Source organism: Aulonocara stuartgranti, assembly GCF_965226115.1.
Source record: "Aulonocara stuartgranti genome assembly, chromosome: 5".
NCBI classification, from domain to species: domain Eukaryota; kingdom Metazoa; phylum Chordata; class Actinopteri; order Cichliformes; family Cichlidae; genus Aulonocara; species Aulonocara stuartgranti.
In genome coordinates this window covers 35,454,432-35,467,443 of record NC_138943.1, presented here as the reverse complement: position 1 = coordinate 35,467,443, position 13,012 = coordinate 35,454,432, and the positions used below count along the sequence as shown (strand labels likewise).

The 13,012-nt window shown below is 43.5% G+C and overlaps 1 protein-coding gene across 12 annotated transcripts in view; it reads left to right on the top strand.

Annotated features, from left to right (window-relative positions):
- Positions 1-13,012, top strand: part of iqsec1b (IQ motif and Sec7 domain ArfGEF 1b) — a gene marked incomplete at its 5' end in the record, with an annotated part of 239,537 nt that overhangs the window by 183,352 nt on the left and 43,173 nt on the right. The window contains one exon of one of the 12 annotated variants that reach the window (XM_082533541.1): positions 8,504-8,672. The exons of 10 other annotated variants lie outside the window; for them this stretch is intronic. In XM_082533541.1, coding sequence (XP_082389667.1) covers positions 8,581-8,672 — 92 coding nt within the window. Of the gene's footprint in view, positions 1-8,503; positions 8,673-10,253; positions 10,397-13,012 lie in introns of those variants that run through there. One more of the 12 variants, XM_082533542.1, reaches the window with a different exon arrangement.

The window sequence follows — 13,012 nt, the reverse complement described above, 5'->3', positions numbered from 1 at the left end:
GTAATGTTTTCATAAGTGTGCGGTTGCGTGTTTATGTGCAGCCTTTTATGGTTTCTTCCTAGTCTCCATTTCGGCCCGCAGAGGTGTCCCTTTGATGGATTGTACAGATAAAGTATTTGATGACACAGGAGAGCCCGGGCCCATTAGAAATTCATAGCAGATTATCCACACAGCTCAAATGAAAATGGACATCAGAGACATAATGGCTGTCGTTGGCATTTTCCACCACTTTCTGTGATATTGTTTCCTTTTCGTGACTTAACCACTCTCATTTTTGAAAACAACAATTCTTCAAAGAGTCTCTAACAATCATATTGTTCTGCTTGTGCTTCACGCCGGCAGCTTTCATCCGATCGCCTCTATCAAGTCACGGTGACAAGAGCTCTCTTGCAGAAATGAGCTCTCATGCTGCATCAATACGAGTTGTCTTTGAAGGAAGTCCATGCAAACAATTTGTGGACTTTTTGTTGTATTCTATTTCTATTTGTTCTTTTTTCAAAGGTTTGTTTTCACTCTTTGACTAAAACCTCGTCACAGATGTCGCTGAATCATCATTTTTCACCAGAGACAGCACTTTGGAAGGATGCTTTGTAGTGACAGTGCAGAAGCATGCCACACATTACTTAATATCTGGCTGCGCAAAGCAGCCAGGACCTAAAGGTAGTGGGTTTTTGCCGGGCTGTTTGATTGCCGCTCAGCTGTAGCTGTGTGTGTGTGTGCTGTGTGAAATGTGTTCAGCTGTTATGGTGCATCCTGCATACTTGTTAAATATAAATGGCCGCCAAACTGATCGTGGCAGGTGAACACTAAAGCTCAAAGGAAATTCCTGTCCAAGTCTTTAGTCTTACAAGTTTAGCTTTAATACATTTGCACATGATTCAGTAGCCCATTTGCTGACCTGTTTAAACCTGAAACATGGGTCAAAGCGGTTTTTTTAAACACTTACATACCTTGATTTGTTTCTAACTTAAGACAATGTCAAAGTCATTTTACATTGCAGGCCACGTACAGCCCACTTTGATCTTATTTGGTTAGGGTTAGAGATAGCTTGATATGAGAAAAAGAAGTGAAGTTTCAACATTGAGTCTCAGTTTTTCTACATGATAAAAAAAAGGCTCTGCTCTGTCAGCACCCCTCTTTGGGCTTAAATTGTTAGAAGTAAATGTGTAAAATTAAGAACTCTGTAATTACACAATTTGGTGTAGTATGAATGGCCATGGGGGACATCTTTGTCACTAGAAAAAGCTATAAAACTTGTAAAAAAAATAGAGTGAAAAGTCCAGAATTTATGTCCTACTTCACATTTTTCAAAGCCATCCAATGAGCCACATTGACTGGGGCTGACTCTGGCTCCTGGGCCTTATGTTTGACATCCCTGGATTAGGCCAATGTATCAGAATCCTGTTGCCCGTGAACTTTCCAAGGTGTATCATTCAAAATAATAAAGAAGCAGAAACATATTTCCTTTAAAACGATAAATTTGTCCGTGTATCCTCCACAGACTCGTCTTTCAAACAGCCTGCTCTGACTCGTCACAGAGTCACAGCAGCCACAGCGATCATCAATTAGTCACTTGCTTGGTTGATGCTGTTTATGATGCAATCCATGGATGTCTTCAAGGGGCATCAATTAAGTGAAAGTCACTGGCATGTCTGTTTTGCACAAGGTATCCTTTAGCAGCAGTGAATGATGCACCAGTTTATGCTATTAGTGAGACATATCTGTCACTCCCAGCTCACCTTTTTTCTGCATGCAGGATCGCTATTGTGATGAGACATATTTTACCCCAAACCAAGATCTTGTCCTGAATCTACTCTGTCAGAGTAGATTTGAGTGCTTTAATCTCCCCACAGAGGTTTTTTTGTATATGGGCAAATCTTTTAAATGTTTAAATTTATGGAATGAATGCACACATGCACGGCACATGTTCGATAGCAGACTTGATCTCAGGACTAAAATCTCTCAATAACCAACGTCAAGGCAGCAATGCTAAAGAATGCCTTCTTCATAATGAAAAGAAGCAGATAGCATCAGATTAAACTGCATTTCATGAAAACCTGCCATAAGAATATGTCGTCTTAGCCCACTGGGCAATCCACTGATCCCTAAGGTTCACGTGGCTTGCGTGTCTTTAGCATACCCTAGTGTGTCAGAACACGCTTGCTCAGACACGGACCAGTTGGAATGGACACAGTGCACGTCTGTTGTGGTCGCTAATATGCAAGGAACACTCAAGCACTGCTTCTATGCAGCAGCATTAAAAATTGCCGCATGAACACACTGATTAATTTATAAGTCATGCGAGAGGGGCATAGGCAGCGCACCCAAAAAAATCCCAGATAAGCTGCATAGTGTGAGAGTTCTTTTCTTCTACACAGACAGATTGTGATTTGCGTGTCTGTGCGTGTAAATGGGTATGAGAGAGAGAGAGAGAGAGAGAGAGCATGAAACTGAGATGCTCCTTTCAGTTCAGGATGAAGAGAAAAAAAGAGGCCTGAAATATTTGGGGAAGTGGGGATTGGTAAGGGGGGGATTGGTAGGGGGGGATTGGCTTCTAGTCTTCTCATATCTTATAGAAAGACTTGGAGACTCTTTCCAAAGAATGATTCTGCCATTGTCCCACTCTGGCTCTGCTTTTAAATGATCAGATCATCTGATGAAAACCCCTCCCTACAGTCAGTAGCAGTACATCTGCATTTATGGTTTGTTAGCATCCAAACTGTTATATTGAAGACGTTTCTCTCACAAATCCAGCAACAGTACGCTTCTTATTGAACTCTCGTACTACATCAGATTTATCTTTAAAGTGATGCATGGCGTCGGGCCATGAGGTGGCACTCAGCTGCCTGACGGTAAACACTCATTAATTCCAGCTCTGCCAGAACACACAAACATCTGCCGTCTGTTGCCGTGGTGACTCAATGGACCCCATCCAGCAGGCACCGTAGCATGCCTTTCTGCGCACCGTATTTCAGTGCACACAATGCCAGCCGGTCCTGGTACCAAAACAAAGCAGCCGCCTCCTCGTGGCTTGAAGCAGGTCCGCTGTGTGTTAGAGGGAATCCCGGATCCTGCGCAGAGCCTGCTGCTTGCTCACATGTGCGTGGACGGATGTTTAAATGCTCCGACAGAAGCCCTGACGCAGCACAACCCAGGCCCTCGCTGCCTTTCTGCAGACGGCGTCCGTCCTGATATCGCAGGCTGTGGGGCAAGGCCTGGTTTCATTTTCGAGGATTCTCCTCAGATTCTGTTTCCTGTACAGAGGTGCTTTTCTGAGGAAGTGACTTATCATTTCTATCAAAGTGATAACATCAACCTGGTCTGTGTGAAGTGTCTGCTTAGATTTGTGCAGCCGTTATCAGCTTGAGCTGCTTTATTCATTGTACCACAAAAAGTAAAAGTCACAATTCAATTTGTGGTTCCAGGAGGCCGCTGTGAGAAAGCAGACATGCTGTGAGCGCTGTCTTTAGTAGCGTGTTACATCTGGACACCTTAATGTTGTGACAGGCTGTCAGGAGACGGTGTCTTGCTTTCTTACGCCGACTCGTTTCTCTTCGTGGCGTTGAAGCCGACAGTGCTGATGTGGTGTCAGAAGTAGTGCCAGCACAACACCAAGCCGCTGGGCTGCGGGCGCCTCTAATGAGCTCCCCTGAGTGGTAAGCAGGCCGATGGAGATGGCCCGTCCTCTCTCCTCCCCCTCGCTCAGCGTGCTCGCCTCTAATTGGTGGGAGAAGAAAGAGGGACTTCACTCTAACAGGAGACAAAGCTTTGTTTAAAGTGAGTGACACAAAAAGTAAAAGAAAAATCTATTTCTGCCTCATGTGAAAGCAGGTCCTCTCACCCCAATTATAATTTCTGGCAAAGGCCCGAGGTTTACGTCGTCCAGTATGTCCTGAGCCCGAGGAGAAAGACATGGGTGACGCGAGCAGAGTCAGGTGTTCGTTTTGGACGATGGGAGACTCTGATGTGCCAAATGAATGCTGCTTTTTCACCTAGTTTTAATCACACTGTTGGCTCTTAATGTCAAAGTGCTCTTTGGAATGACTGGAATAATGACGCCCTCTACTGCTCAGTTAGCAACACAGCCAACAGAGGGAAACAAAATCAACAGGGGACCGTGGTACATGTTAGCTCAGCTCAACCACCAAAGGATCCAGAGGGAAACACAGTGAAATGTCTTTATTTTTTTATTAATTCTAGTAAAGGCATGGCTGTAGTTTAAGAGGTGGAGCAAGCCATTTCTCATATTGTTGCTATGAGACACGTCTGGACAGTGTTCAGTGTGTGTGTGTGTGTGTGTGTGTGAATGCAGCTCAAAGCAGAGGCTTGAAAACTGCTCAGGGCGTGAAGCTCAGGCAATTATGACATGAAATCTTTGTGTTTCGGTTCTCTTTATCAAAGCAAGCTTGTGGCAACATTATTCAAAGACATATTTTGGATTTTAAAAATGTATTTAAGCATTCTGGTGTCACAGTAGCACACCCACGTGTGCCAAGATCCAGGGTTTCCAGGAAGAACAGTGTACTCGTGTCATTTGGCTCACCAAATTGTGTGCACACATCACATTACGTGGATACAAAATGTGCGGAAACAAACTAAATTCTTATGCAAAGTGTGATAAAGTATTAGCAAGAAGAAAAATGGATGCTTAAATAAATTAAAAGGCCTGGTGTGTTGATTCTGTTGATCATCCATATTTATTAGTCATTTAGTCCATCACTTGCACAGCCAAATTAAATTGCTGCTTGGGGGCCAAAAATGAGCTGCTGGGTTCTTTTGCTCTGTTATCTTTAGAAGCTGATTTCTAAAACACCAATGATGCACAAGCAGTAAGTTAGCGTCCAATAAAATTCCTTTCTTAGGTTAGTCATATATGAATTTCTCCACAAAAACCTTTGAATCTACAAACATTTTACATTTACTGTGGTTATAGTTGATTATCATACACATTCAGAGTCAGAGAGTGTTTATTATATTGATCTCTGAGTGTATCGGAGCCTCGTGAAAGATTGGTGACCTGTCCGGGGTGGCCCCTGCCTTTCACCTTAACAATAGATGGATGGCAGAAAATGGTAAAAGTTCTTCTACCTCAGCCTTCATCAGGATGAAATTGCAGCTTCTTTTGCTCTGGATTGTTTGCCCGGTGTGAAAATATTAATTGAAAACCACACAAAAGTACTTACAGTGTACGCTTCAGTGGACTACACTGTGCTACTATGTTCTGAAGCACTGTTACCATAGTGTGAACCCGGAGCTTCAGAGAAACCAGTCTTGATCATTTAAAACGCTCTGTTACATCAACTATTTCTCGAGGCTGTACCTCTGTTAAGTAACTCCTACATCTGCCCAGCTCTAATTACAAACCCCGTCTGAGCTGTCTCAAGGATGTCACGCCTAAAACTTTTCCTTGATCTTCTTCTGTATGGCACTGACTTTACTTCTACTCCACTCTCTCTCGTGTTTCTGAGATCACTCTGTGTCATGCATTCAAGGCCGTTTTTCAGAAGTCGGCTGGATACAATAAACTCTCATTTTCTGTGTGAATGCCTTCCATTTAAATGCATTCACACTAAGCTTAAGAATGGTCGGCCAACATAAACTTTAACCTGCCTATTTGTGTCTGGATTCATCTTTGTATTCAATAAATGCCTGCAGTAATTCTGTTCTCAACTCTGAGATGATGCATTCACATTTCTTTTCTTTAATTCAATCCAAAGTTTAGAAATCCGAAAATATTACACAAAATATATCAAACAAAATGTGAAAAATCAGCGCGTTGCTAATTGGCTAATGTTTGGATTTATTCATCACAAACCTGTGATCATGAGTCTTACTGTGCAAAAATGATGATTGGCTAACTTCATATGAAGCGTAGTGCTGGCTGCTTCAGGCCAGTATAGCACGGTGGCTGCTGTCACTCCAAGGTGCTTTGCAACCCACCTCAACCCTTTATATTATTCATGCTATGTCATGTCATGGTTGTTGATATCTGCTCTATTTTTAAAGGGAGTTTTGTTGCTTCTCTCCCTGTATTTTGGCCTTCAGGGTATGAAATTGGATAGGTGTGGAAGTCTTTGAACAGAGCTGTAAAACCAAATATGTATAACTGCCATATGGTTAATTTTCATGTAATTAGTCTTACAGCCCAGACCCAGAACTTAGCCACTGAGCACTTGCTGCTGCATATAGTGACTTGACACTCTGGGGGCACTGCTTGTTGAGATTTATAAACTGTAAGTGAAGCTGAAAATGTGAGTGAAGAGGGGACAGTGTGTTGTTGGCTCAACCTGTGAATGATCTAAGAAGCAGCTAGCCAACTAGCCAGAGAGCTTCATAATTACGTCACCACCTATCATCCTGATATAATCTGTTCTTGTTTCTAAGAACTGCTGTTTTAGCAAAGTGAATATGCTGCTCTAAAATTATGCAGTACTTAGATAGTCAAGACTTGGTGGAGTGGTTTCAGATCAGGTTTCTTCTTCCTCCTTTCTTCTTCTACTTTTGTTTCTACTTTTTTCACCTGCTCCCTTCAGGGGTCACCACAGGGGATCATCTGGCTCCATTCACAACAACCCCAACATCCTCCTTCATAACATCAACTCTCTGCATGTCACTACATGCAAGAACCCCCTCTGTGGTCTTCCTCTTTTCCTCCTGCCTGGCAGTTCCGTCTTCAACATCCTTTGTCCAATATATCCACTATCCCTGCTCTGCACATGTCCAGACCATTTCAATCATTCCTCCTCCAAACTGCTCAACCTGAGCTGTCCCTGTGATGTACTCTTGGTCATTCTGATTGGAAACCTGAACATCTTAACCTCTTCAGCTCTGCCACCTCCAGCTCAACCTCATGATTTTTTGGTAGTTCCACCATCTCTGAACCACAGACCATAGCAGGTCTCACTACCATCTTGTGGTCCCAGATCAGGCACTGGCTCTGAATTTTTCCTCAAACTGCCAAATAGGACAAGGAACATCCAAGAATCTCTTCTATCTGAAGTCAGAGCTACATTATTTATTTTATACATAAAACACATAAATAGGAGCCTCTTTCTTGCACATAGAAACTTAAACTGGATTCAAACTGGAAAGTCTTACCATATACTAAAAAAATATACTTTTTAAAAATTGCACTTTTTTAAAATTATCAGCCTTTTCCAGCTAGATTTAAAAGGCTGAAAGATCTCTCTGGCTTTCTTCGTGCTCTTCCTCTGGTTTGCTCTGCAACATTTGAAGCGCTGCCGCTGATGCCTGTGATGTCACAGGCTGTCCTGCTTTCAGAGGCTTATGGAGAAACGATAACAAGCTCCTTTATCCTCATTAGCGCCATTACATTATGACGTAGCCTCTAGCTATTGTTGTCTTTCTCCGTCTCCCCTTTGTTTTCCTTCCCTTCCCTGCCTGAGACACAACCAGCCAGACAAGCTGTATGTTAGTTAACTTTGTCTGGAGAAGAGACACGTGAGGAAAGCATAACATTGTCGAGGAAATCTCAGGGCTGCCTGCTACAACTCTGTCCCACTAGAAATGGTGGAAACAGAAAAAGTACATTTGCTCAAGAGAAAGGTGCTAAAAGCAACTCCTGAGTGTCTCTTTAAAACAGATATTCTGATATACATTAGATGGACATGTAAAATCAAATCAATGTTTCTGACCCAGAGCTTATTCCATATCTTTTTATACAGTCTGTGCTTCTGACTGGTGGAATTCAGTTAGTGTTGTTAAAGCTAATATGAGAGCACATACAGTTTTTCCCCTAACTGAACAGCAACTTCTAAGACTGAGAAATGAAGCTAGTGTGGAAGTTGAAATAGCTGCCGTGAGGCTGACTGCATCATTCCCCACAGAAAGCTCATAGGGGTTATTCTTAAACTTGTTCAGGCTCGAATTTGTGCATTATTATATTCGGTCTCCGTTGAGTGTCAGATGGGATCCTGCTAGGTTTTTGTTAGCTCAGCTAATACCTCTCTGAACTCGACCTCTCTCTTGTGTAATGCTGTTTGTGGCTTTTGGAGCATTTTAGTGGAAATAATTTGACCTGCTGTGGGGTTAAACTCATCCATGCTTCAGGTTTTCTGACTAAAATCCTAGCATTGTATTAGCCTACATAGGTAGGTATATGTACTCCAAATCCACCCGTTTGCCCTGTCTTTCTGTTTTTGCTGTCTTGAGTTCCATCTTTTAGAAACAGCAAACTAAAAACACGATTTGATTCAGTAATCTGGCTTTCTTCAAGGTGCTGTCATGTCGGTGTCACTTGTTTGCAGAATGAATTATTTGACGCTACTAGTAGTTATTTTTATTCTCGCTGCAGGGAACACGCTGGTGTAAACAGCTAAGGCAGTTTTTTTTGGCAGCACATGGAAGAGAAATATTTAAACCTAGGTGATGTGATCTAAACTGGGACGCCACCTGTCAGGAGGAGCCATTAGTGGGAAATCCCATTACTAGTAATCCTATAGGCCCAGTGATAGGAGCACAGTAAGTAGTCTCCACTCTCTCCTTATGTCAGTTTCTCGTGGTCTTGCTGTATAAACAGTAGTGGCCACAAGCCTGTGAGTGCCAGTCTTGGAAGAGGACATGACCCTTGGCAAACTTTCAGCAAGTGGACAGAGAAACGAGCTCAGGATATTAATGCCGTTCCATGCCAGCTGCAGTTCATTGTCGAAACAGTGAGTCGTACACTCTTAGAAGCTCCTTCATTTAAAAAAAGAACGCTTCTCTCTGTTAGTCTGTTTAATTGACTTCCATCGTCTGTCAGATGCAGGACTGCGTGCTTCATCACCACCTTTCAGCCAGTTTTGTCAGCTTCAGCAGTGCTTATCACCTCACAGTTTTAGCTAAATTTAGACCATTGGCTTAATGCCACGCTGCTGTGTTATTGTTGTTGATGGTGGTGGTGTTGTAGTAATGGGTTTCAGCTAAACATAGAAACCAAGTAGAGCTCAAAGTCAGTACTAATGGTAGTACTTAACTTTAGTAATGATTTGGAGGTATTTTCAATTCAGATACTTTGGGTTATTATCCAAAAAGTAGCATTATCTCACAGCTAGAAGGCAGCTGGTTCAAACCTGCTGGTAGGTAAAGGCACATCTCTGTGTGTTTCTCTGTGAGTTTCCACAGTTAAGTTGTTACGTTATCTGGTAATTCAAAATTTGCCATGAGTGTAATACAAGGTAGATAAATTGCTCAAGTGCGTGGATTCATAAATGCATGTGAAAAAGGTAATATGGCTTTTTAAATACCACTTCATTCCAATCCACAAATAGTCAAAGTTCTTAAATGAAAGCATTTAAAATTGGTCAAATCACAAAAGGTTACCAATGTGCCAAAGCATCCTGACCACCTAAGTAGCTAATATGCTGTCAGTCTTTGCATGCAGCCAAATTACCTCTAACCGATCACAGGTCTTCTAGAGTCCAGGCCTCGAAGATTCCTCTATCTATCTGGTGCCAAGACATTAGCAGCACATCCTATAGGTCATGTAAGCTGTGACTTAGAATGGGATGAGGCTTATTCCAACACTTCCTCCAACATCCTGCTGCTGTTGATGGTAAGTCACACCACCATCAGAATGTGGTCTCTCTACTGTCAAATTACCATCATGTGAACTTTGCAGTTTGGGTCCTGCCTTTTTCAATCATATCTTTATACCTGCTGATTGATCCCACATACAACATGGAGGTAATATTTTTTTGGTTTTGGCTCAATGGAGTAAATATACACTTTTTTTTTCTCCAAGCAAGCTATCAGTTATTGGCATCACTGTCAGTCTAAAATCTTCACAATATCAAACTCAGAGGCTTACTCAGCAAAAACAGATCATTTCTTGTTCAGTCATACGGATTAAATTCACCATTTTCCCAGAAGAATCACTGATGTTTACGTCTCTTTATTTCCCACTTTGCTGTCTGCATGTTTCCCTGCAATCAAACTCGGAGCAGTTCATCTCATTAATTACTGCACATTCGCCCAGAGAGGAGAATAAGCCGCTGCACGCACTCAGGTCTCAGTGCTGCCTCCCTCTCTCTCGCTCTCTGTCAGTGTGAAGGACTAGGTGCAGAGAAAAACCTTGACCTTGCTGTGCTGCCAGCGAGCGGCAAGGACTTGCCGGGCTGCGTCAGGCTGGACACACAACTCCACTGAGAGGGAGGGAGTGAGTGGGGGTTAGAGAGAGAGAAACAGAGAGTTAGAGAAAGGGAATAGAGGAGGGGCTATGCTGAGAGAGTGACAGAAAGTGGTGGTGGTGGTGGTGTTGAGGGGACTCAGAGTACAGCAGGGCCCGAGCTGTCTCTCTCTCTCTCTGAAGCTGGAGGTGAATGTGGAAGGATGGTCCCCTGCCTTCACGCTGCCAGTGTCGACCATATGCCGGGCTGCTCGCTGTCTCTCCCTGCCGGTAGGGCTGCTTCTCCTCGTGCTTCTGTTATTTTCATTTTCTGTCATGTCATACCTGCATATTGGCCTAGCTGGGACTGCTTTTTCTTCTTTTCTAATCTTTGGAGTGTGTGTGAGGTGAGAGCAGAGACGGAGAAAGAGAGTGCTTGCGGGCTACGTATGATCTTGTTTACACCCGCTGCCTGAGCAGGTGTCTGGCAGGGATGACTGCAGCAGCTGCAAATGCACTGTGCCCACCCCCCACCCTACGCCCCACCACTTCCACCCTCGCTCATCACTCCCTCTTCCCATCTCTCTCGAATAGTCTGATGTCATGGCAGCTGATGTTTGCTGCCTGCTGCTCGCTGTAGCAAACTGGGGTTGAAGGGACAGTCCAACTTCTCAGACAGCGCCTGGACTGTTGTTGTCCTTTATCTCTCTCTCCCCCCCATCTGCTCTCCCTCTATGCAGAGGCAGATGTGTCCTCCGAGCAGCCTTGCAAACCAGGGGTTGTGCACTTGTTGTTGATGTTTTTTCTCTTTGGTGTTGTCTTTAACTCTGCTGCATCCCGGTTCTACTTTTGCTGAGGGCAGGCGTTCGTGTGATGAATTCCTATTGATCATTTAAACAGACCCAGGAATAGTTCATTACATCAGGCTTCTCTCTGCTGACCTAGACAGCATTCAGCGTACAAAGTGGACAGGCTCCTGTGCCATACTAACCATTATTGCAAATGAGATGGAGGGTCCTCAGCAGTCACTCCCCTCTGCCTTGTACCAGTACTCATTGGCTTGCATGTCTTAATACGGTTTAATAATATTAATTCAATATTAATTCATCCTGCTTTGGCCCGCAGCACAGGATTACGTCTAACTTGTGTGATTTTTTTTTTCCTGTATGTAGCCTGACAGCCCACATCCAGGGCTTTCAGGCTCTGAGGCCAGAACTGCTTTTTCGGTTCTTGGTTTCTGTCCTCAGGGGCAGGATTTTCAGGTTGGGTAGATTATGCAGCATTAAGCTGCTTGGTATCAGATAATTCTACAATGATGAAATCCTCTAGGGTTATGAATTAAAATGGGTTGAGCTCTGCCGTTGTGTTGCACTCATGAGAATGTTTGTGACTCTACACTTTTTTTAGGGTTTAGATTCAGTGCATCACAGCTGTTGCTAAACAGGAAATTTGTTGCCTTGTCCAACGTTTAGGAAGACATTTCCTGCCTGTTTTGAATCTGCAGCTCGGGTGCAGAAAATAAAGCGGATGGTGCCATAAGTGTTCTGAGAAGAGAACACATCCAAATCACTCCAAGAGTGAAGCACGCAGAAAGGTTTAGGCTGTTTTTTAATGCAAACTACATCAGCGAGTGCTCGATAAATCACAGGCTCATCAGAAGGAGGAGGACGAATCAAAGGAGGTGAAAAGGAGCCAGGAAGCTTTGACAAGCTCCTGATGACTCATCTTGCATATGATTTGAAAGGCATTAGGTATGGGCCCAGCCGGCCGGACAGAGGCTCACTCTGCTGGCCCATCAGTCATTATCACTCCAAGGAGACTCGACTCCAGGATAATGATTCTGATTGGAGTTTGCTGAGGTTGAATGGAATCCAAAATCTGATGCACAGAGTCATCAGAGCCACATTTGTTCTCATCTTTAAATTTGAGTTGCCCTCTTTGTGTTTGGTCAAGTGAATCATATGCAGCAAGAATGCTAGAGTGATATCACTCAAAGAATCCTGAATAGAAATGTTGAGAGATTTTTTAGATTATAGTTACTCTTTACATTTTTGCACATGCACAGTCCAACCTTTCTCATTCGCAGAGTGTCATTGACCATTTGGTCAAAGCATGTGGTCTGCCAGTTTATGCACACAAGATGTCCTTCAGTGGTGGAGCGTGAGGCACAGGGTGAGACAGGCCTTTCACTCCAAACTGGTGCAGGCTCACTGTGAAGGGAACAAACTTGTTCAAGTCCAAGCCGTCATGTTTTGGAACCACCACAATTTCCCATTCTTGTTGTCTTTTTTATTGCCGTGCTTGATGACCACTCGTGACTTTTGACCCCTGCATGGTTCTAGAGAACAGGCACACAAATGGCCTTATGGTGGCCGTGCACTTCTGATTGTTGTGTTACTAATTGATTGGCTCTACGTTATACCTGAGGATGTGGGCATTACTGTTTAGACGAAAGTACAAGTCTTTGTATACACACAATTCTCCACCTCTCAAATGCCCAGTGATAAGACGTATGGTTCCAGCCAGTCTGCCATAGAGATTACAGCCTGTTTATGCCTGCCCAGCATTGGTCCACTGAGTCTCTAGGATTGGTGTCAACAGGCTGCCATAAAGCCCAATAACATGTGGCAGGGAAAGGCTGCAGGGGATTATTATGCTGGTGCTCACCTCGTCTCTTCCTATTATTACCACAATTACTGTCAGCAGCTATAACAGGGGTTCTTGAGATGCTCTAAATTGTGGACGATCGTGTGTCATAGTGATTTAGTTTCACTACTACAATGCATTTTTGATGCAGAATGGCAAACCCACTACAGGAATGAGTATTCTGCATGCTGTAACAGGCTGACAGTTTCCTGTGGGATGAAATCAGGCCTTTAAATAAAGGGTGGTTTAAGGGGTGGGAGT